Below are 26,094 nucleotides of genomic sequence, written 5' to 3'. Positions count from 1 at the left end.
CTAGAACTTTGTATTTTTAGTTCCACTGCCTTGTTAATAGAAAAATAGGGGGTTGCTATTTGATCAATACTGGATAAATACCCCTTTGACAGCGCTATTAAAATATCTCTATTAAGAGTATAAATCAATGTTTTTGCGTTACTTAAATAACAAGACTTTCTGCGTGCGGAAATATTTGCGAAAGTATGATTTCTGGAAAAACTATGATATAAGCATACTGTGATAAAATCATCTAAATAGAAAAACAGTAGTATTTTAACACCCATTTCTAATATAACGAGTGATGTTTGATATTTTGTCTTTGTATAAGATGAAAACGATTGATAAACTAGCAGCGGAGTAGTTATTCCAACTGTGGTCTCCGTGGCCGAGTGGTTAAGGTCGCTGACTTCAAATCACTTGCCCCTCATCGATGTGGGCTCGAGCCTCACTCGAGCCTCACACGACCCTCACTCGGGTAGTTGAATTCTTCATGTGAGGAAGCTATCCAGCTGGCTTACGGAAGGTCGGTGGTACTACCCAGGTGCCCGCTCGTGATTAAATAATGCACGGAGGAGCACCTGGGGTCTTCCTCCATTATCATAGCTGGAAAGTCGCTATATGACCTATAATTGTGTGTCAGTGCGACGTTAAACCCAACAAAATTAAAGTTATTCCAACTGCCAGAAAAAGATGAAATCTTCAAACAGTCATTTCAAATGCTGTGTTTCCACAAAAATATGCATATTCCGTTTTGTTAAAATATAGATAGCAATTGTCTAGCAATGCTTCATAATTGGATTTTCACCAGTCACCGTTTCAATATTGGTGTCATGGTATATGTGCTATGAATTTCGGGAATTTCCAGTCGCAAAATTTACCGCTTAATTAATATACAATATGCCTTAAATTGATTAAAAGATTAATAAAACAAATACATAATCAAGGAAAACATTTATGCAAACTTTATTTAAGTTATATCACCATGACAATAAATAAAGTCACATGTTAGATTCATATTTCCAGCTGTAAAAGTGTCAGTAAGAGAGATTTTATGCAGAACATACTTAATTGAGATCGTATCCACACAATCACTTTTTTTCAATAAGTATAGATCTATGTAATGTTTGCCACGCTCGAAGCTAATATGATTATCTTTCCTTTGTTTTATTTTTGTAAAACAATAAAATTGGCACGTAAGTTTGAGAGGAATCTTACACCATTACAAGACTTATCTGCTACCAGAAGGAACAAAAGAACAGATTCTTTGTGACTTTGAGTCCCCAAACAGGATCTTAACCTTGTTTCGTTACAAATTGTCACTAACTTGTAGTGGATAAGTTTTCGTAAGTAAACTATTAAGGATTACATTTTTGGTTATGAAACTGAATTATGTGACTGTAAATTGACATTAACCTGCTCTAGTATAACCATACATCACAACAAACAGAAATAACTGGGTCAAAACAACCATTACATGTATTACAAGAGAGAGTAAAGAAAGGTTCCAGCTGTTTAGATTTAAGTATTATAATTTGTAGCATATTTATATGTATCAAATGGTGGTTTGCAGCTAAAACACGATTTAACTATTTTTCAGGACAGCATAACGGCAGCCTCAATGCTATACATTCAAATCATCCACATGATCATGTCAAACACGTCTGAATCACATGTTGATCCAGAAAAGACAGTGTTTAATCATCTAAGTTTAAACAAATTTAGATCTTGGGCAAAAAATACGTTGATAGTGCATTGTCATTAAAAGTTTTTTATGTTTATCATCAAGACCATGTTAACATGAATAACATTAATAACAATCATAAATATACCCTACTGCTAAAGAAAGTGTGTACACAGTAGTTCTATCTCTTCACGTCCTCTCCTCCCCAGATCCACCCCACCCCCACATCCCACAATTTCCAGATATCAAATTATCATAATGGACACCAATTTTGAAGCATTTAATTGAATTTTATCTGGATGCGTTTGTTTTGAGCCTTTGGCCATGTTTATGCAATGATTTCGCAGCCAAAAGAACACAGAGGTTGAAATAAGATAATGGCGAAATAATTGCGTCAAGGCGTGACTGTATTAGCGCAACAGGCGGTCTCACACACTCCTGAAGAAAAATCAACAATCTTCTAACAAAATTTGTAAGAAGATCCTTTGTATGCAAAGAATGAAACCAAGAGTAATAAGAGCAGACAAGGTTTAACTGAATCTGTTCATAACAGGTAATGGAAAGTGCAACACCTCTCACGCCCCCTTGCACCGGCTTATGCGGAATTCTATTCCGTTGATATCGAATGGATCCCACGATCCCAAAAGGCCGCAGCACTTCACCTAAAGATTACTGATGTGATATTGATTAAAATCTATGTCACACGAAGTTAAATTCTTTAGGCATAAAGGCTTTATAACATTAACATGACCGATTTTTCAAAACAAATGCATCAGCATAAAAGATAATTAAATACTTGAAACTTCGGAACCATACATGACATACTTTTGAAGTAAAAAATACCCGGAAATTCTGTCGGGTTTATTTTTGCAACTGACAAGAATCTGTTTAACTAATCTTCGTCAACAGTTTTGTCTGTTTTATCACTAGATGAGTCATTTATTAGAGAATTCCTTGGTGCTTTTAAGTTTGTACTTTGTAGTTCAATTCCGAGTGGCATTTCTTCGCTTGATACAGAAGGATCACTTCTGTCTTCCAAGACATCATCTGTAAATTTCCTCAGTCTATGTATAGCCGCAGACGCAACCTGCAGTATCTCATCCGTGACGCTTTTTCTATGAACAACACTTGCCAATGGTTCTAAAAATTCAACGCTTTGACGACGTAATTCTGAAATCATAGATATGATCTAGCATGTGATGATTTAACCGTTAAACAGACATATCATTTGACTATTGTTTAATATCTATACATCTTTATATTAAAGTTTCTAATGAAACTAAAATGCTTTCCAGTTTTTAACTTCACCTAGAAAATACATAAATCATCAGTAATTTTCTGAATGTATAATCGTTTTTTCTCCATTTCATGAGTTTCATTGATTAGCATCAAAAGATTTACCTACTATTACAAGTACTAGTACCTACAAGTTTGTTTATGAAAGCCACATACCATTTTGTTTATATAAAACCACATACCATTTTGTTTATGAAAACCTGTTCCAATGATGGAGAGAATGTGACAGCCACCCAGTTGTATCTCCTTGTTATCTGGGTGAGTTTTCATGGACAACGCCACAGCGTCACATACGTGTTGTGTTGTTGTTCCGCGTACAAGATCTGAATAGTGTAGCATGAACATTCAAGGTCTAATATAAGAAAATGGAATCTACCGAGAAAATTAGAAATGTTTATTGAAGATGATTTATACAGGTCTTTGACAAATGATCAAAATGATTAATGATATAATATTTCAGAAAGAAAGTACACGTGTTTTATTAATTCAAAGAACGTCTCTTGTTTATTTTTTAAATATTTATTCCTACTTATACATTTTCATATCTGAAACATGAAATATCAGATATATTTATAGGTCTATTCAATATTCATGTAGTTGGAAATAGCATATAGTTACGATCTATAAAAGGGAAAGTCAAATGTGATATCACCTTCTCTTTTGCAAACTGTCATTAATTGACCTCTGTTTTTTCCATAGCTTTTTAAATACAGACATTCAAATTTTGTATCAACGGTGTTCAGTTTTAGTTTAGATATTAAAAGAATGTGCTTTGTTATACATACCGGCCCTGCAGATGTTTTCCAAAGACAACAGGCAAACAGCAATGATCTCGGCATTGTGTAAATGCACTTTCATGCTTCTTAGTAGCACATCAATACAACACATCTCTTGTAACGTTTCAAGACCTTTCCCTGCAAAACGATATATTTTCAATCTGTTTGAACTTATTAGTATTCAAAGATACTTAAATGCATTTAGAATGTGATCGTTGTTACCCGACACTTCAAGGAAATGTTAACAATACTACTTAACACAAATCACATAATCGCACTTGTTTTAAGTGTTAAGCTTACATCAACTAGTAACAACTTCCAAGATACGGAATTAATACTTCCATGAAGTTTATATGAAGTTCGAAATTTGAAATTATGGAGAAAAAGGTTTGATGCCATTCTTGTGCATTTAAATATATTGTATCTGAATACAACCACGAAAAGAAAACGTGTAGCCTACAATGAAGTTACCTGAGGCGGAAAGGTAAGAGATGGTGCCACAGCAAATCATTTGGATACTGCTGTTTTCTTCGTACTTTTTCATTGTTGATAAAAGAACAACTGCAACTTCGCGCGTCAAAAGATCAGTATCTTCATCTACAAAAGAATTATATACTATATGATTTTTAGCTAACGTTTTTGTACAAAAGCTCAATATTTTCACACAATCAAAGTTTCACATTTGGCGTTGAATTTATGGTTAATATTTTACACGCTGAAAGCCGGTTTATCTTAAGCAAGCTTGAACACACACAATTTCACAATTGTCTCAATCTATCCTTTATGGTGATATTCAGATAAGGTTGTGCATTTAAGCAGCTTGAACAAATTCCTTCAAAAATGTATAAGGAGTTAAACACACCAAATTTCTTCACTATGACTCTTTTTGTGAAATTAAGAAAGGGCCATAGTTCTAGAAAGAAAGCTACAGAAAATGTCCATTTCTAATGGTCATTTTCACATCAAGGTCCTCCTTCTTAGAAAATTTCAAGTTTATTCTGTCAATGGTGTTCGAGGAATTGGACACACAAGATTTGTCTCTATATTCTATATAGCAAACTATCAAAGGGCCATAATAATAGACACAGCAAAAGTTCCTTCCTTTGTGGTCATCTGTACATCAAACTTGTTCATCTGCGAAAGTTTGAAACAAATCAGGCTATGGTGTGGGAGGAGTTGGATAACAAGGTTTCGGACGGACGGACGGACGGACGTTCGGACAGCAGTAACGCTATTTGCCCCCGCATAAATTGCATAAAAAAGCCGTATAATACATGATAAAAGTTACTTCATTGGCAGTATGATTATACATGAGTGCTTTAACAGACTTAAGATGTACAAGCTCTGTATTTTGTCAAGATGCTTCAGTGATCGGGGCCTCCTCGGCCGAGTAGTTAAGGCCGCCGACTTCAAATCACTTGCCCGCACCGCTGTGGGTTCGAAACCTCGTTTGGGGTGCAGAATTCTTTCGCGTAAGGGGGCTATCCAGCTGGCTTACGGAAGGTTAGCGGTTATACCCTAGTGTCCACCAGTGCCTGTTATAATGCATGGGCAGCTGAGGTCTTCCTCCACTATCAAAAGCCGGAAAGCCGCCATGTTACCTATAATTGTGTCGGCGTGACGTTAAAACAGAACAACCCGAAAGATCAATGGTAATTCATGAAATCTTTTGATGATACCGTATTTACCGATTGCAACTTGGGCAATTATTTTACAGCCGCTGATTTTAACATCAATATCGTCAAAGTCTTGCATGACATGTAGTACTTTCTCCATAGCATTCTTGTTGAACAGTTTCCTGCTCTCCTTTCCTAAAGATTGCAATATATAAATAAAGTATGAATTAAAGTTATTAATGTAGTGAAGAAATAAGTTTATAAAAATGTGAACAGTGACAGATAGCCATTAGGATACAAAAATACTAGTTCCATTCCCATTTAGTCGTAAAAGTGTAACTTTTTTTTTAATTTCACGGTTTGTTTAAATTGAAATACATGAATATAAATAAAACTAAATACAGCAACAGTGATAATAATGATAATAATACAACAATAATGATAAATATAATAATAATGATAAAAAAATTAATAACGATCACCGTTACAAGTATTGACAGTAATAATAATAATAATAATAATAATACCATTATAAATGATAATAAGGGCCTTTGAACGTGAAATTGATCATGAAAAGGGCACTATATAAATCTGGTATAATAATAATAATAATAATTATAACGATAATAATAATCACCCTTATAAATATTATTATCATCATTGTAATAAGCATTATAATCATAATCATAATTATCATCATCATTTATGTACAGAGTATAACTCTAACAATATACCTGCTTTGAGAGCGTTTTCGTAGAAGCTACAAACACCTCGCGCCACCTCTACACTCGTCGATAAAGACATTCTGAGATATAATAACGTAGACTCTACACTCTCCAGGGCAATTGCATTTACACCTGAAAGAAGTAATTTCTTACAAAACTTGCAAAATATTATTTATATTATTGAAATATATTTTACAGGTATCATTCAGCTTTAGATAAGCTTAAATGTTTTGTGACGTTCATGTCGTCTTAACATACTTTTCTTTTGGCTTTCATTGACTCCATATAGTTCCTTGAGAACACCGAGTCCATTCGATAACCCCATAAGCTGGAGCTAGGGGTTGTGAGGGGTGTTGCAATTACCTCTCATGAACGGAGTCTACTATTTTTGTGCTTGGTTGCATTCTACTCTTCCAAATGCTTCGAATAGATTTTACTCCTTAGGCTTAATCACCTTATTTTGTGATACTTACATTGTACTTAGACCAAACTGCGCTCATTCAGGCTTTACTTGTCTGCCTTGTGTCACTCATGTAGGCTTAATTTCCTTGCCTTTTGATACTCGTGAAGACTTTATTGCCTTACCTTGTGATACTCGTGTTGGTTTTATTGCCTTGCCTCGTGATACCCGTGTAGGCTTTATTGCCCTGCCTTGTGATACTCGTGTTGGCTTAACTGCCTCGCCCTGTGACAATCTTGTGTATATACAATTGCCCAGTCTTGTAACACTCATTTTAGCGGCTTAAATGTCTTGCCTTCTCGTGTAGGCTGAATTGCACTGCTTTGTGATATTCGTGTTGGCATTGTCACACTCATGGTGGCTTGATTGCTCTGTTTCGTAACTTTTAAACAGTCTTAATTGCGTTATTTTTGACCTTTAGAATTCGTTAACATTACGTTAATTTCTGAAAACCGTATAGAAAATAAAGTGTAAAATGGTTCTACAATTTTCGTACAATACTCATTACATAAGTCAAAGCCAAAGTCATGCAGCTGTTTTTTTGTTTTGTGTTCCAAACTAATAACCTTGCATTCTTAGGGTGATCTACAAGCTCAGCATATAATTCCGCAATTTTGATATCCGGTTAAAAATGAAACTAGGATATGAATCTGATATGTGGTTTTAAACCACAGATAAAAACAGCGATATATACCTCTCCTGGGTAGGTTTGCTAGACATGTACATCCGAAAGCCAATATCTCTTGCGACTGACAGTATGATTTTAGGGTCATAGAGATTATCTGTATACCGCTTTCTTCTGCAATCCACCAACATCCTTTGTCTGTAGGATAAACAAAGATTGTTTGACTGAAATTAAGTCTTTTATTTAAAGTAATCAATTTAAAATTTGAACGCTCAGTTGATAATGTCGTATGCAAAATCTTTCTAAGTTTGAAGCAAGGTAGTGGACCCATTATGACAATCGGCAAATTACGTTCTCTCCGTATGTGATTTTGGCATTTTCCATTTTTTTTACGGAAAATTGTTTGATTCTCGAGCTACTTTACGTCCGAAGAATGCCAAGTTGCCTAACTACAAAGCTGTTGCTTTTGCTCACAAGGGGAGAAAACGCATATAGCGAAATTGACTTAATCGTAGTATTTGCACACTTCCTTCCCCTGATAAGTGAGGAAATTTTCTCAGTATGGTAAACAAACGGAAATTGTCGAGAAGCATTACGGGTCCACTACCTTAAATAAAATTTCGTTACATTTTACAATCAATGATAAATGCACGTGTCATTAAACCTTATTAACAGTAAAGATTGAATGGTATTCTTAATGTGTACTTGGAACAACTCAAAACAGGTGCGACCGGCACTATCTCTGTAACGGAACCACAAAGCGCGAATCCTAAACAACACAACTTTGATATCTGTCAAATCGTGAAATAAAAAACAGTTATTTTACGGGAAAAGTCATGACATTTAATAATGTATACTTTGATTTTAAAATCAACTCTATTTCAACTGCGTTTCAACTGTGTTGTTACTATTTATGGTCCTTTGGAGACCTTTGGATCATGGAGACCAACAAAAGTGTTTTTATAATGGAGATTACACTACTTAAGCTGATGCTTATAGGCGCAAAGGGTGTCACACATTCCATAACTTGACATGAACAGACTCAGTCCAATCGAACGAGGCTGCTGTTATTTTCTGCATTTTCTATTTTTACTAAGAATTTTCTTGTAAACTTTTGGTTATCTTTTTGTCACTGTAGGACTGCCTAGAACTACAGTTTTTGTTTTGTTCTGAGTTGTTTAACGTCGCACCGACACATTTATAGGTTATATAGTGACTTTCAAGCTTTGAGGATGGAGGAAGACCCCATGTGCCCCTCCGTGCATTATTTCATCACGAGCGGGCACCTGGGTAACCACCGACCTTCCGTAAGCCAGCTGGATGGCCTAAAAGTACAGGGTGCTGAATCAAATTGACCGAATCTGTTCACAAGATGTAATAAAATGTGCAACACTTGTCACTCCTACTAGCACCTGCTTGGGCGGAACTCTGTTATACAAATAATTTGAATGGATTCCATGGTCTTAAAGGACTAGAATATATGAAAAAAATACTAAGCGTGAGTAAACAAACCTGATTCAATGAGATTGCACAGTAACTTTAAAGCATTCAGCTGCAAATTTTCGTCATCTCTGTTGTTGGCCATTGATTGTAAGACGGCATGTACACCGCCGTTCTTCAAGATACGAAACTTGTTGTCAGCAGCTGTGAAACATTATTATATTAATATAATTTTCAATAATAAAGTGCAGTGACCAACATATAAGTAAAGCGTATTGTTAAAAAAGAGGCGACATTTTATTTGAGAAATGAACAAATGTGTTCTAATCAAAAGATATACATTTATTTGCAAAATATCAAGACTCAAAGATCTTTTTCCTACCTAAAGTGTTCTAACGGTCAATATGCTAAATAATAATGCTAGTAATGTAGCACATATATATCAGATAGGATATAAAACTGTGAAGTACACAACTATACTTGAGAACTGAGCACAGTGCCTATATAACGTCACTTTGACAATGTAATGTTCCCAAAATAGTAACATTTGTCATCCAATCAAATGCTTATGAGTGCTACATTGGTAATATTACTGCTGTTACTTCTTCTTCTACTAATCACAATTTGTTATTATCGTTATAATTATAATCGTCATCATCATCATCATCATCATCATCATCGTTATTATTATTATGACAATAAACTATGTAACGAAGGTATCTCATTATCAGCATTATTATTATTATTATTATTATTATTATGACAATAAACTATGTAACGAAGGTATCTCATTATCAGCATTATTATTATTATTATTATTATGACAATAAACTATGTAACGAAGGTATCTCATTATCAGCATTATTATTATTATTATTATTATGACAAATTTAATAAACTATGTAACAAAGGTATCTCATTATCAGCATAAAACATATACAAAACATAAACAAAGTCTTATTTCAAACGTAAAAGAAGAGTGGACACATGAAGTAAGCATATGTAGAGATTTTAATAACAATCATATTATAATCTGGGAAAAAATACTGAGCTATTGCATAGGAGAACAGTTTCTTTGGTAAAATAGTTTCGTATAATGATTAATTTAATAACCAGATATGAATTGTAACCTCAACACTAGATAGTTTAGAATATAAACTCACCATCAGCTGACAGGTTTGTTAAGGTCATACAGCAAGTGTTTTGTATCATTAAGTTCTTTTCCATCTTTAGCATACACGCAATTATTGCTTCTGACGCACCCATGTCCTCTGCATACTTCCGAAAATCAGCTACAATTTATTTTATATCAAAATCTATTGTTTGTGTATAAGCAGAAAGTCGAAATATAACTGTAAATCTTATATATAAAGAAATATGATAACAACCTTAAAGCTACTGGTCCACAGCCTGGTGTTGTTTATTTCCTGTCTGCAAGTTTGGCATAGAATGTATATGTGACACTAACAAATGATAACATGAGTAAAAATAAGTGTCAGCTACTTGTAAAAATGGAGAAGATTGTTCAGTTTCTCCATTATTTCAAAAGCCTTGCACAGTTTACTCCTGCTGCACAATATGTATTATTTATTTATTAGTATAATTGCAATAATCGTTATGTGAGTTAGTTTGTACAAATGTTTTCTTTCACATCATGTGGGTTATAGAGGAGGAAATAACTCGCCTAAAATGTGTGAACAAATTGATTTAAGTAAAAATAAAATACATACCAAAAACAAACTTCTCTTAAGCTTGGTAAGTTCTGTCAGTAAGTAATGAATTATATATTACCATTTACTGTGATATTTTCGATAGCTTTACAGCTATTGAGCTGTATGTCTACATTCTCCTGGTATGTCCTCATAGATCCAATCAATAAGTAATAAATTATATATTACCTTTTACTGTGCAATTTCCGATAGCTTTACAGCTATTGAGCTGTATGTCAACATTCTCCTAGTACGTTCTCATAGATTCAATCAATTAAGTAATGAATTATATATTACCATTTACTGCGATATTTCCGATAGCTTTACAGCTATTCAGCTGTATGTCAACATTCTCCTCGTATGTCCTCATAAGTTCAATCAGTTTTGTCACACCATCTAATCTTACAACAGTCTCATGCACACATTCTGAAAAACATCTTTACATTATTGCAAAACACATTTATATATTAACACACAAAGAAGAACAAGAAATTCTGAAAACAATATTGAAAATCTTAACATTCGATATTGATTAAACCAACTTTTGACAACGGTAGTGAAAATATACATACATCGTACCCTAGAATAATCTTAATCTCTGAGACATTGGAGTACAAAATTACAAATGGGCCGTATTTATAGTGATTCTTTTTTCAGGACTTTAAATTATGATATCATTTCTATATTTCTTAATAGCAGCAATATGACATATCAAGTCCATGCACTTATGTAGTATGCAGGTATTTAATTATTGTTAATACAGGAAACAAAATACAGGAGGCATGAATATTAAACATGATTATAATTTTAAAACCTTTGAGGGAAATTAGTGAGTTAACGGCATAGCAGACATGTTCCAGCAGCTCGACATTGTTTGTGAAAGCGCTGCTACAGTCTATCAAAATCCCGACAGCCTTCTGACAGTCTTCATCACCGAGTCGGGACGCTGAAAGAATAAAAAAGGGAAATTAATATAGGTTATGGAAGATAAATAGAGTATGGTGTTTCGTGTTTATATGCAATTTTCTCCAAGTCTATGTTTAAGAGATAACAGACAAACCTGTCGCTATATACGCAGCTCTCGATACAAATGTTTATGAATGCATGAATATGAGAGGTTTTTGCGATCGCCTAGTGGTAAAACCAATCACATGGTGTCTGTACAGTGTACATACGTAATTTGTTCATTTTCTTTTCTAGTTCTGCTCACATGTGAGAGCATTTGATAACTTTGATATTACAGCTCTAATTTTTCCAGTGTCAATATATGTTAGAAGGACGGATACTTCTGTACCTGCTAAAAAATTTAAGTCTCTGTGCTCCAAATTTAAAATATGAAGGATAAAAAATACTTTTCCACACTGGAAAAGGCGTTTCCAAATGAAATTTTTTTTCATTCCAATGGAAAGTTTCAAATAAAAAGTCATAATTTTGGACAAACATTTTACAATGTTGTTATTCCGGAGTTATTAGATAACTTTTGCTTGACATATGGCAAAACCTTTTGTGAGTGAATCATTTGCCTTGGCTTGAACAAAACTATTTTACAAACAGAAAAATATGTTTTAAGGGATAATGATTTCAAATGACACTACTTTTACACGAACTAAGATACACATAAATAACCATAAACATGCCGTCAATTTCTATGCAATGAGCATCCGTCAATACGCTCACCTTCTGTTAAAATATATTTTCCGTTTGACATACTAAGTCAGTACTGATCTACGATAATTGTAATGGTTTTCAGTTGACACTCTTGAAAAGTATAACCATTTTCAAGTGATGCTGATAATTACATACAAAAAGTATCAATAATGGATAAAGACAACTTACCTAATACTACGAGATTGCACAATGCCCAACAACCATATTCTTGAATACATTCTACGACCGGAAATGACGTCATTGCTTTCAGCAAGACAGAAAATGCATCTGTACACATCAGTTCCATGCAGACACAATCTATAAAGAACAATATCGTATGAAAAACAAGGCGAAAAAATGATTACGAAAAAATGCTTCCATTATAATAATTCAGGAGCGAGTTCATACCTTCTATATTATTACCACACTTCAACGCAGAATACAAAAGGGTAGTTATTTTATTTGTTTCAGTATAAGATATATAAAACGATCAAATATTTTTGACCGCCAGCGTACACAAGACACATTTCTAAGAGTGGAGTAGCTACGGTTTAAAATGAAAGTTATGGTTTTCTTTCACGAGTAAAATATATTCTGATTTTACAACTAGAACAAATAATTTTTTTTTTAATTTCATGACTGGGACATTCTTCTTGATTTCAGTTTATAACCAATGAAAAATTATAATTGATATTTTTCACTGTGGAACTTTCAGGTATATACTTAACAAATTTTTTAACGCCTCCCTCAGTATTTTTGACAATATCTTCCATATCGCTAAAGGTACATTTTGGATACATTTAGAAATATATCGTGCTGATAACATATTTAAAACTTCTACCGATTCGAGTGATGCTACGTTATCATTCTATTTATTTTACTACTTCAATCCGAGTTTTAAAAGTCACAAAGATACATATAAATATCTAGAATTTAGAAAGGAGCGAATTTCACAGGAAAATCATGACAAAAATAAATTAACTTACCTTCGAAACAAACTTTAAATTTAATTTAATATTTGATCATATATAATTATCAGTGAAGAGTCAATATCTACAACTATTTTACCTTAAAATGATACATGCTCGTTTTATAAAAAAAAAATTACCTGTATGTGTATTTGTATGACTTTTAAAATGGACAGACTTCATAAAATAAATTAAATGATACCTTTGCATTATACCATTGTGCTGAAATTTTGAAATTTTATCAAACACATATTGTTCTAAATGTGTAGAGAATTTGATAAAAGTACTATTGGAATTATGAAACATATTGCCAAACATATCTAGGGAGAGATGGTGTTAGAATCGCGTTTTAAGTGTCCAGGTACTCATTGGAATACATAAAGTATAGATAAATATCAAAGTACAAGTTCTTAAGAACACCGACTGCAAGAACATGGACGGGAGTTACACTAAATAAAAGACAACATCGACTCAGCACACATTTTCACGAGCTTTATTACACGCCATGGAAAGGTATGAATATGCTGTCAATACAAAGACAAAAATAATGTTTTAGTTGCATTAGAAAAAAACGGCCACTTGAATATTCTCAAACAATGTATATGTTCTAATATGAAAACGATCCATTTATCTTTCTTTATTTCATCGAATGTGGGCTTCATAAATGAATCATTTGTCACCTGAAATTTTGATATTAATAGGTAGAGTCAAAACGCTCATTCATAAAAAACTGGATATCGCCTGAAATTAATTATTAGTTTACCTTAAGGAAAAGTTTATAACAATTATTTGTATGGTTCTAAATGTAACTTTATATCCCAGAAAATATTTTTATAGCAACTGAGCATTATTGGATCTTCTAAAATGCCAGCAAATGGAAATATTGCAAAATCAAGTAAAAACAACTTCTGGATGCTTTAACTGAAACGACTGAAATATCTGACATTCATATCTTCTAAAATAGTTCATACATATTGATTAAAAGCCTAGGTACCAAACCTGGAATATGCATATTGAAGAGCCAATTGTCGTAGAAAATATATACAAAGGAATGCCGTTAAGCAACAAAGACGAATGTAACAGCCATAAGAAAGTGGATTGAAAAATGATACTCATTTAAATCGACTTTCGGTAAATATATATCAAAAAACATTACAAGAACATGCAACGAAACTGACATTACATAATTTCTTCCATGCGTGTAGCAGGTCTTCATGCAAAATTAAGTGCAGCTAGATAATGCTTTGGCTGGCAATCCAGGACTAGCAAAGAAAGGTTTAGAACTTTTACAAGCATACCAATTTAAACTAATATATATATAAATACTTTTTACAAGTTATTTAGGGCTCCAAAAAGGCATTCAAACGGACACTTTTATTAACCTCTTGAATATTAGCCTTTATTTATTTACGATTTCCATATAACGTGACCCTAAAAGATTCTTTTATTCTCTTGATGTGCTTTTAAACGATGCCATCACTGCCTAACTTGCGCCAACTACACCCCTGGTATATCACAATCACATGCACCACTGTGGGGGGACACTAGACCTCAGCTCTTCAATATACAGTCTTACCAGATCTAAAACACCCTCGACTTCTATGCGACAAAGTCATAAATAATAAGCGTTGACGTTGAGCATATTCCTTCCAAAACTTAGCTAATTGAAGGTCGTCAGCTGTTGGCATGTACCGGCTATAAAATTGAGTGCCTGCAATAATACTCTTAAACCTAACTAAAATTCGACCTTACATACACGAATATATAAAATATACATTTTTTTTACAAAAACAAAAACTGTCCGTTTAGATTTTACATAATTTATTTTAGGTCAATTGTAAAGCAAGCTCTACAGCTTATATTAATCACTCTCGACACCTCATTCCTGATGGAATGCATCGCCATGAGAGTATGAGAGAAGAGAAGCCAGTTTCCCTTTTAATGCTGAGCGTCAAGCAAGGGAGCTACTGGTACCATTTTCCACGTCTTTGGTATGACGTGGCCGGGGATCGAACCCACGACCTCCCGCACTCGAAGCGGACGCTCTACTACTTGGCTATCGAAGATGTATATAAACTGCCCGTCGAATTTTCGGACAGTTTACTTTGAAGAACTTTTCTTTATGAGATATAAAGTATTTGTTTTATCATTATAATTTGACGTTATCAAGAATAAGACAGAGTGAAGGTAAAGACATTTGGAAGGTAAAATTGGATTTCTTGTACAAAGTTTATTGTTGTGGAGGGGTTAATTGACTAAGAAACTGGAACTGCAAAGAAGCAAAAATAGGAATTGGTACCGAGGTGATAACATTTCAAATAATGTTGTTGACGGATATTTTACACAGTTTTTATCAAGCGGTTAATAAAAATAAGAGACATTTAATTCTAAAAGTTGTATTTGTTAGATGCAGTATATTTTTCAACAGCCTGCTCTGGAATGGCTATGTATACATGTGTTGTTTAAATTACGACCTATACCGTTATCACTGTTGCTACCTCTATATTTATGTAGTCGATGATTAACAAATTCTTTTTTTTTACTAATCATACCTGATCTCGAGAGACTCGCAAGTGCCCAACAACAACTTTCTTGTAGCGCTGGATTATTCGGAAATGACGTCATTACTGTCATGACAGCGCAAGTAGCACCCGCTTCGGAGACCGCTTGGCATGTATCATCTTTAAGAATTAATGCAAAACTTAATACTTGTTTTAGTTTACTTGTACAATTTTGAAGTATATCTGTTTTGCAACACTAGATCTAATACCTATTGTGAACAAATTCGTAGACTTGTATGTAAGAAAGTTAGTATACACATTATAATCCAAAAACCCGATGGCCGCGTACTATGTTATTCAAGCTTTTAAAAGAAAACATGTATGTATTTCTCTAAAAATTAATGTGAATAGACAAAACCACGACTTTCAAAAAGAATTACATAATGTTTAACATCTATCTACCATCTTAAACGTGCAACAGTAAGCAGCATATTTTCATCATTTAAACTGTTGCGTCATTACAAATTGAACATTCCAGCACATGAACACTGGCATATTTTACCTATATACTAAACAAAACTGCATAAAAAGAGACTGGTTAACCAGCCTGATATTTTTGAAATTTTACACGAAACAATAGTATCATGTTAATATGCATTTTGAGGCACTCTTGCATATATGGAATGCCGTATTAAATAGTTTGTGTGTTTCTTTTTCTTTCTGAAATATTGACTAGCTACACAACTTTGAATTCAAATTCAAATTCAAATTTGGCATTGCAAAATATGTGTCCGCTTATTTGTTATAAAATGCACGTGCAGTCCATGGTCAGTTGTGAGAAGATGGTAGAACATGTCTCCTTCAAATAATTACACAAGGACGTGAAATAGTACATGTTGTAAGTATCAAATTTGCATGAAGTTTATTGCAAAACATTCTATTTATAGGTTTTTGTTCAGTGGTACCTACCGTGTGAAGCAAATGTTCCCAATGCAGTACAGCAATGTTTCAGAATATCCACATTCTGGCTATACTTTGTCATCATTGAAATAATACTATGTACCCCTCCAACATACATCAGGGATCGGGCTATGTCACCTACAATGTAAATCGTGTGATGAGTTATATTTATATTTGTTAAAAATCCATATTTTCTAAAGGGATGTTTGACATATATGAAGACATAGAAACATGCTAAATACTCGAGCTGTGAATAATGCAAATTCTAATACAGATATTCTCAGACTTCAGTGTTAGTATCTATTCTACATATAAAAACATCTTTGCTGAACTAGTGTTTCTATTATTTTTAGACGTTTTTTTTTTTTAATTTAATATATGAATTCCAATATTTGTAATTAAAACATTCTGATTGCTTCAGTCCAGAAGTTAAACCTTTACATATTACTCATCGTTTCTATTACTTCATGCGGGTTTCGAATCTCTAAATAGATAATACAAAACTGATCATAAAATTTGTGGCAACAAAAATGTACTGCGGTATCATTTAATTTCGTGGGTATGAAATTTCGTGTTTATTTTTCAGAACGGCTTTTTCATGGAGATTTCAATTTTTAAAAATCACAAGAACGAGAACCCTTTATCAGTGCAATGGGATTTAATTTCTTGGAATGGCGCAACCATAAAATTCACGAAAATTTGCCTCCTGCGAATATAAATAACTTCGCAGTATTTGTCACTAATCATCTTAGCAGTCATCAATTTTACCAAGGTTTACAACTAGAGGTAACCCCCTACACCTTCAAGTTTTACTGCAATTAATACAATATTCCCTTCAAGGTTTTTAGTGTCTGCCTTCGTAATAATTTTATGCCCTGAAATGTGCAGTGATGTTGGGTAATACCTAATTTACCGTACAAAAAGGTTCTAAAATTAATTTATGACATTTTGATATCACCGATCTGTGACACGGCTTCTCCAATCAGGGAATAGTGTATAAAATTATATCAAATATTCGGGCAAAATGGATTGTCCCTGATAAAAATGGATACTTTACAAGATACTTTGTTCCCTTTAGTGGCCTAAATCTTTTTGAAGTTATAAGCCCCATGACCAGTTTAGTGATTCTAAACACCATATTCAAAATGTATAGGCTTATATATTTTCTAAAAATAATTAAAAAAAAACACAAACACGAATAAAATTTTGATATAGTTCAGTGAAATAAACAGTATTACACAAGATGCAGACATAATAAAAACTCATATGTTCAACATGAGACCCATGTTTTTATATGTCTCCAAGCGCAGCTTTGTAAGCTCGGACTGTTCCTCGACCCTAGACATACCTGACAGTACAAGGTTGCCAACAACAACACAACATTTTTCTATTATAATGACGTCATTCTCGTGACGTGCCATCGTAGTTAGAAAATCGGACGGATTAACATTCTCTGTCAACAGATCCCGCCATTCGTCTGTAAATAAATGAATCAATTAAAAAGTATTTATTCTGTCCTGCAAAAAATATTATTTCATCGCAAATCATTTCAAGACATTCGTTTGTTTTTTCTATGTAGGATCGAACTTTCGTCGACTGACCACTAGATGCATTATTTTTACAAGTGGCACAAGAATGCAAGACCTCAACTGTAAAACAAACACATTTTCTTTTCATTTCATCTTTTTTCTTGAATGAATCTGGTTTATACAATAAAGGTCATATGTTGCCTTCAAGTTTTAATGCCTATGTTTCACTCTACTTACCTTGAAATGAATAGAACCCAAAGATGTCTAATATTACTGCTAGAATGGTTGTATCTTCTGGAAAGTTCTTAATAACCACCTGAAACTGTTTCATGCCGTCATTCTCTGATAAGTAATGAAGGCTTGCCTCTGTAAATTATTGAAGAAATACAAATTGTAATATATAACAAAAATATGTTTTAACAAATCTAAGCAGGACGAAAAGATTAAGCGCCCTGTGCATTGATTTCACGAGTAAATAATTTCTTGCAATATTACCGATTCGGAGTGACTCAGTTTCACATGCTTTATATGTAAAACTGTAGCTGAAACATAGATACGTGATTCAATCGTTTTAGTCTATAGTTAACTTTATTAAAAAAAAATAAATTGACTGCCATATCAGAATTTGTAAGACAGGTATTATAGATACATATAAAGTTTTCAATATCTGCATCTAATGTTTGGATTAAAACTGATAAACAACTGGTGGCATTGTGATCTACGATTGTATACCACTTGAAACATTGTTTCTATAACAATTCATTCATAGCCTCCCTGGATATATTTTTTGAAGTTTAATTAGTTTAAGTGGTTTAAACATCCAGAAAGCAACAGGTTTGACCGTCACTTACTTATGTGATGCTACAACAACAACTTCTTGCTAATGTTAATAATTCTTCAAATAAGTGACAATAAACCGTATTTGGGTTCATCAAATTCTTATTTTACAAAAATTAAATATGTAACACTCAAAAAATATATACATTAAAAGAAAGAAAACGCCTGCACCTAAGGTTTCATATTAATGGTTTTATACAAAAAAATTTGCTTTAAATAATGCATATACGGCATTTTTACACATTTCATATAGAAAACAGAACAGAAAGAATGACGAATTTTTGGCATTATAAATCGTGACGTGGGTCAATCAAAATAAAAGATAAACTTTATTTTAAAGACGGCATGTGATGAGTCAAATGTTGAACATGGATAAACCTTTTGCAACTAATGATTTTTAGTTTTAATATTTTTGTTAGTAAGAAGAATGTATACACGCTCTTCTTATTCGTTTATAGAAAATCACACCACTATCAATTATTGGCTAGAGAAATATTCTTCGGAATGCATGTTATTATATCAGGCCGTATAAGTTCATTTTCAAGTCGTCTAATATGAGGGTTGCAAATTTGTACCTACAGTTTAACAGAACATTCAATTCATGCGTTCATTTCGCTCCGTTCTGTTACTAAAATACAACTTTCGTAAGAAGGCAAAAAAAAAAAAATAACTATAACCTGTAACATTTAATCTGATTTCCCGAATTGAGAAACTGTATACCTCTAAATGTGTAAAACATCGTCATGTATTCAAAGTTCAAAAACATGTAAGGTGGGTTGTAAAATTTTGAAATATTTATACCTGAATGTTGAACTTGTTTGAGGAGAGATCTGCAAGCCTCTAGTTGAAGTTCTTTACTCTTTGGAAATTTCTTCATCGCATCTAACAGACTTTTTATTGCTTTTTGTCTCGACAATACAACCTCCAGAGAATCTGTTTCATAAATGCGAACCAAAAAAAAAAAAGGTTTAAATACAAGCTTATAGCTTACTCCTTAATCCTATGACATCAACAAATGTTTGTATGTAATGCATATTTGGAAATAGATATTGTTTAAACCAAATAAGAACAGTGATTATTATGATTTTGGCAGGCTATGGACTAGTAAACTGTCCTAATTTGCATATTTACGTCCGGTGTAACGCGAATTTAAACAATTATATTTTCAATGCAAAATCTTGATCTTTCTCTCTATTGTACATGCATAAGGGTTTTGAGGTGAAACATTTGAAATACCAACTTAATCTAATATAAAAACACTAACGTAGGCTCTTGCTGTGGACGAAAATATATTTTTTTCACAGGGACAGATATTTTGGTGAACAGTTTTTAAATATAAGAGAACGTTCTGTATTTCACGGATAAAAATAAGGACGATTAAATTTGTTTTAATGAAGATATGAAATAATAAAAAGACCCACATTTTTATATTGTTTATAGTCAGTTGTCACGACCTCCTTTGCGTCTAATTTTGTTAGCAAATATCAATAAGTAGCACCGGATACCTTGATCAACGCTCCCTATTTTTTTACATCACTACAAGGCATTATAATCATATGGTAATCTATGCAATACTGTATTACAAACCTTGATCATCAACGCTTCCTATTTCTCTACAGCACTTTAAGGCATTTAGGTAATCATCTGGTAATTTGTGCATACTGTCAATTGCTTCTCGGATAGAGGTTTTTCTTTCTGGTTCTGTTTTAATACACCCAGCTGTATATAAAAAAATCAATATAGAAAGCACATTTTAAATTTTGTCAGAACAAAATGTCGAACTGATCTTTTTTAGACTGGTTACTTTATAAAGTAGTCACTCTTCTAATATTTTGTGACAGTATATTTAAATTAGCTTTCTCCAATATTGAGTTTAAACACTTAAGATCAAAATATTTGTCAACCACAAAAGAAAAGTCGTTTGATTTGTCACACAATCATGACGTCATATGTTGATATTCAGCGCACGTAATATAAGGAGCGTTCTCTTTCTGTCTGGTGTTCTTCGAATGTAGATTATTTTACATTCTTTCTCAAAAATAAACGTTGAGTTTTTCCTCAAGTTACAACTTTTCATAAAAGGTAGTCATCATTTAATGGTAATACATAGTTTTCATAATTTATAGGAAGACATTTTTAGTGACTATGGCCTCCAAACTGCAATACTATACGTTAAACAAATCATATTTCAGTACTGATATATTAACATTAATTAACAACATTTTTGAAAAACATTTTATTTGACAATCGACCTATATCCTTCTTTCATTTTTCTCAAACAATGTCTAAATCCCTACAAAGGACAGGATATCTGTATGATAGAAAGTTTTCGGCTATGGTGCAAATTCGACTAAAGAAGATCGACTGACAGTAGAAATTTCATAGTTTCCATCAGGTAATATTATTTAATAATTTCTTTGAAATGTATTTAGGGCCATGCCATGTAGATTGGGTAGCACACTGTTCTCTAAATCACATTTCCCTATCCATTATTTTAAAGGGGTATCAAGTTGATATTTTGACCGTTTTTTGCTCCAGGTCAGGCGCCCGCCCCCTCCAAGACGGACTACGTCATAAAGAGTTGCCATATGACATCAAATATGAAAGCAAATATAACCCGCATTACACAATTGTTCTATTGTTCTCTATGGGTTAGTTACCAAAATGAATACATACATTTCATACTTCAGCACCTGCACAAGTATCATACCATACCTGAGCACGTGAAAAGAATGTTAGTTGAGTTCAAACTGTAATGTTTATTTAATGCCATGTTACTGTCCATGAATATTCCGTATATTTTCCGTAAAGTAGCCCATATGAATGTATGCATGTTAGTTTGCAAAAATTCTGTGTTCTCCAAATACATGTACCGGAATTATTAAAATTTGATGCTCATATACACTTTGAGTCAGCTGCAGTCGTTAGTGATGAGCACTTAATAAAATACTCAAAATTAAAACTGCTAGACGATATTTTTGTGTGGAGTGGGCATATCTGCGAAAAACCAAGGCAGAAACTTTGATTCGAAAAACCAAGGCAGAAACTTTGATTCAAGACGATATACAGTTTCCAAAACCATAAAAAGCTAACAGCAGATGGGGCGTTTATATGTTAGTTAAGGTAAACTTGTATTTTAAGTATATTGTTTAATGGTAATTAACCACTTTTAATTGGTATCTTAAATTACTAAATTCCTGCATTGTTAATTTTGAAATATCTAATGCATAAACACTCGTAGGAATAACAATATATCACATATGCTATAATTGTTCTATTTTTTTACAGATGTTTGCATTTGTAAGGATTGTGCAGATCCAGTGTTAGACCAACAAGAAAGCTACGACAGAGATTGCGTTATCTTCAAATGAAAATGTCCTGTAACAATATGCCAGAAACAATTACAAGTGTTGTTATAATCAAGTGGGAACGTTTCTGTGATGTGAAAATTCCATATATACCCTTTTGGTTCAGCGGATAGCTGGATTTTTAAATTTTCTATTTAATGTAAATACATGTGGTTATGGAAACTTATATTTTTGTTGCTTGGTTTTTAATTTTCACACGTACAATGTATTAGTTATTCTAAGTTTCGTATTTCTGTCATGTCACCTCTTTTTATTGATATCCAGTAACTTGAGGCGTTTTTACAATATTATTTTAAACGTAGTTATTTTACCCTCAGGTCATATGTTTTCAAGAGACGTTTATGCAAATCTTCTTTTTAAACCCATAGATAACTAGTGAGAATATTGCAAAGTCATTTTACCCATTAGCCTGTATTGTTAGGTAGTAAATGGACACGTAACCCATATGGCACGCCAATTGTCCAATAATTACGTGAACCCAAGTTCACGGTCGAAAAACTAAGATTTACGATCGATAAACCAGGTTTTACGTTCGAAAAAAACCCAGGTTTTTCGAACGTAAAACCAGGTTTTTCGAATACTAACCTATATTTTTGAACGAAAACATAGGATAACGCCGTAAACCATAGTTCACGCTCGTAAACGTAGGTTCACGCTTGTAAACACAAGTTCACGGTCGTAAACATAGGTTTACTTTCGTAAACTATGGTTTACGAGCGTAAACATAGGATAACGACCGTAAACATAGGATAAACATAGGATAACGACCGTAAACATAGGATAACGACCGACATTCATAGTTCAATCGAGAAACCTAGTTTATCAAACGTAAACCATGGTTTACGGTAGATATATTAGGATTTTGAAATCAACTACGAATTTCGGGTGTAAACATGGGTTTATGGCCATGAACCTATGTTTCCGGACGTGAACCTATGTTTACGACCGTGAACCATAGTTTATGGACGTGAACCTATGTTTACGAACGTGAACCTATGTTTACGAGCGTGAACCTATGTTTACGACCATGAACTTAGGTATACGAGCGTGAACCTAGGTTTACGTTCGATAAACTAGGTTCTCGAACAAAACTATGATTTTCGGTCGTAAACATAGGTTCACGTTCGTAAACTATGGTTCACGCTCGTGAACCCAGGTTCACGCCCGTAAACATAGGTTCTTGCTCAATCGAAAAACCTAGTTTATCGAACGTAAACATGGGTTCAAGAGCGTAAACTAAAGTTAACGCCTGATATCCTATTTTTGTTTTCGCTCGAAAATATAGGTTAGTATTCGATAATCCTAGTTTTTCGACCAAGAACGTAATTATTGGATAATTCGCTTGCCGGTTGGAACCTATGTTTACGAGCGAGAACCTATATTTACGACCGTGAACCTAGGTTTACGTTCGATAAATAAGGTTTTTCGAACAAAACTATGATTTTCGGTTGTTATCCTATGTTCACGAGCGTGAACCTATGTTTACGGTCGAAAACCCATGTTCACGATCTATAATATAGGTTCACGTTCGTAAACTATGGTTTACGTGAACCCAGGTTTACGCCCGTAAATATAGGTTCACGCTCGTGAACTTAGGATAACGACCGAAATTCATAGTTCAATCAAGAAACCTAGTTTATCGAACGTAAACCTATGGTTTACGCCCGTTATCTTATGTTTTCGCTCGAAAATATAAGTTAGTATTCGAAAAACCTGGTTTTAAGTTTCGAAAAAGGCTTTTAGAATATGAATGACAAGACATTGAATAACAATAACAAACATACAAATACTATGGCATGTCAAACGTTGCTAAATTATATATGTATGTTATTATTATTGTATGTTTGTTATTGTTATTCAATGTCGTGTCATTCATATTCTAAAATTTGCTATTGTTATTGTATATGTCATTATCCTTATGGTATGTTCGATATTCTTATTCTAAAAGTCATTATTGTTATTCTATGTTTCGTTATTGTTATTGTATCTTTGATATTGTTGTTCGATGTCGTGTCATTCATATTCTAAGTCTTACCATTGTTATTGTATATGTCTTTATTCTTATTGTATGTTCGATATTCTTATGGTAAAAGTCATTATTGTTATTCTATATTTCGTTATTCTTATTGTATCTTTGATATTGTTATTCAATGTCGTGTCATTCATATTCTAAGTGTTACCATTGTTATTCTATATGTCGTTGTTCTTATTGTGTGTTCGATATTCTTATTGTAAAAGACGTTATTGTTGTTGTATATTCATTATTGTTTTTGTAAGCTTGATATTCTTATTGTATGTGCGATTTCCCGCGATATAAATAGCACAGCGACGCTATACAAATACAATCACATAACATAGAATAAGAATGACACGTTTTGTAAATAGAATCGTCAGATATTGAACAACAATGATGACTTTTACCATAAGAATATCGAACATACAATAAGAATAACGACATATACAATAACGATGGTAATACTTAGAATATGAATGACACGACATTGAATAATAATATCAGAGATACAATAAGAATAACGAAATATAGAATAACAGTAATGACGTTTACCATAAGAATATCGAACATACAATAAGAATAACGACATATAGAATAACAATGGTAAGACTTAGAATATGAATGACACGACATTGAATAACAATATCAAAGATACAATAAGAATAACGAAATATAGAATAACAATAATGACTTTTAGAATATGAATGACAAGACATTGAATAACAATTACAAACATACAATAATAATAACATACATATATAATTTAGCAACGTTTGACATGCCATACTCTATAGGCATTGTGTTAATTTTACGGTCTGTTGTGATGATTAAATTTGAACACAGTGGGTACAGAGTATCGAGATGTGTATGTGTTGAACATTTAAAGGTGGTGCTTTTTGTAGTAAAAAAATATATTCAGGCATATGTTTGTTGCGTTTTCATATCTCGCCAGTGTATGGAAGTCAGGGACAGCGGTTACAGAGACCATACTGGTGCGTTGTTTGTTTGTTTTTTATGTAAAATCAAACAGAGGAAAACCCCCAACAAATAATCGGCTAACTAAAATGCATTTACATTGGCGTATTAAGCAGAACTTTCACAAACTTTTTAAATATCATTTTACGTGATGAAGTTAAAGTAATTCCCACAATCATTTTTTCTGACTGGGGGAAGGAAAGACTTATTAATAAAAAAAATAATAAAAACTAACAAATTAATATGGCGTTGTGCAAGTCAGTTACTTACCTCTTAGATCGGTGTTCATGAATTGAAAATACCCACGGTCGTGCGGTAACACCTCGAGTGCTATGCGCTCTCCGTGTCACGATTCGCACGAGCGCGGGTTTTTTCAATTTATGAACACCTCCTGCTCGGTTAGTAACCTACACATACTTTTCTCAATACAATACGAGAAGTTAAATCAATGTAGTATAACCAAGTAGTAATGAAATCAATGCAAACAGCGCTGAAGAACTTTTGATCGTATTATTTCTTCTCGTCCTGATCGCTTTCCTTTACCCTTACCCTGCTAAATTTCTGTAATTGATTGGTCCATCATTCAATTTGGGCAATAAGGGGTGTTTACTGAAAATTTACTGACTGAACAGCGAACGCAGTGCAAACCATGATCAGACTGCACGGATATGCAGGCTGATCTTGCTCGGCAGTGGTCGCAAAGGCAGAATCACTTGCTGCCAGCAGGCTAAAGGTTAAAGAATAGCTTAAATATGAAGAAAATGTATCATTAATTTGCTGATGTTGATTGTATTCTGATTAAACTATTTCATACTTACAGTCGTTATTTTGTGGTGGCATCTTCGGCTTGCTGTCGTCAAGTACTTGTTTAAGGTCTGTAACTTCAACTCCTGATAGAGTTATCGCCGGTACTGAAATAAATCAATGTTATGTTTTAATTTTCTATAACTCAGTTTCTTTCAGAAACATATTTGAAAGGTTAAAT

At 33.2% G+C, this 26,094-nt stretch overlaps 1 protein-coding gene across 4 annotated transcripts in view; it reads right to left on the bottom strand.

The window, feature by feature from the left end:
• Positions 1-933: 933 nt before the first annotated feature.
• The window catches only part of LOC123559383 (uncharacterized), a 71,242-nt gene continuing 46,081 nt past the window's right edge, over positions 934-26,094 (bottom strand). For all 4 annotated transcript variants that reach the window (XM_053552753.1, XM_053552754.1, XM_053552752.1 and 1 more), the window contains 19 exons: positions 25,928-26,020; positions 20,340-20,471; positions 19,554-19,685; positions 18,153-18,281; positions 17,735-17,863; positions 16,396-16,524; positions 15,478-15,606; positions 12,147-12,275; positions 11,125-11,256; positions 10,608-10,736; positions 9,765-9,893; positions 8,674-8,805; positions 7,231-7,359; positions 6,086-6,208; positions 5,424-5,546; positions 4,207-4,332; positions 3,745-3,873; positions 3,142-3,282; positions 934-2,833 (listed from right to left, as the gene is read on the bottom strand). In XM_053552753.1, coding sequence (XP_053408728.1) covers positions 2,556-2,833; positions 3,142-3,282; positions 3,745-3,873; positions 4,207-4,332; positions 5,424-5,546; positions 6,086-6,208; positions 7,231-7,359; positions 8,674-8,805; positions 9,765-9,893; positions 10,608-10,736; positions 11,125-11,256; positions 12,147-12,275; positions 15,478-15,606; positions 16,396-16,524; positions 17,735-17,863; positions 18,153-18,281; positions 19,554-19,685; positions 20,340-20,471; positions 25,928-26,020 — 2,573 coding nt within the window. In that variant the 3' untranslated portion in view covers positions 934-2,555. The remainder of the gene's footprint in view (positions 2,834-3,141; positions 3,283-3,744; positions 3,874-4,206; positions 4,333-5,423; positions 5,547-6,085; positions 6,209-7,230; positions 7,360-8,673; positions 8,806-9,764; positions 9,894-10,607; positions 10,737-11,124; positions 11,257-12,146; positions 12,276-15,477; positions 15,607-16,395; positions 16,525-17,734; positions 17,864-18,152; positions 18,282-19,553; positions 19,686-20,339; positions 20,472-25,927; positions 26,021-26,094) is intronic.

This window comes from Mercenaria mercenaria, chromosome 10 (genome assembly GCF_021730395.1).
Source record: "Mercenaria mercenaria strain notata chromosome 10, MADL_Memer_1, whole genome shotgun sequence".
NCBI lineage: Eukaryota > Metazoa > Mollusca > Bivalvia > Venerida > Veneridae > Mercenaria > Mercenaria mercenaria.
Note: the sequence above shows the minus strand (reverse complement) of the source record. Positions and strands in the feature narration are given on the sequence as shown.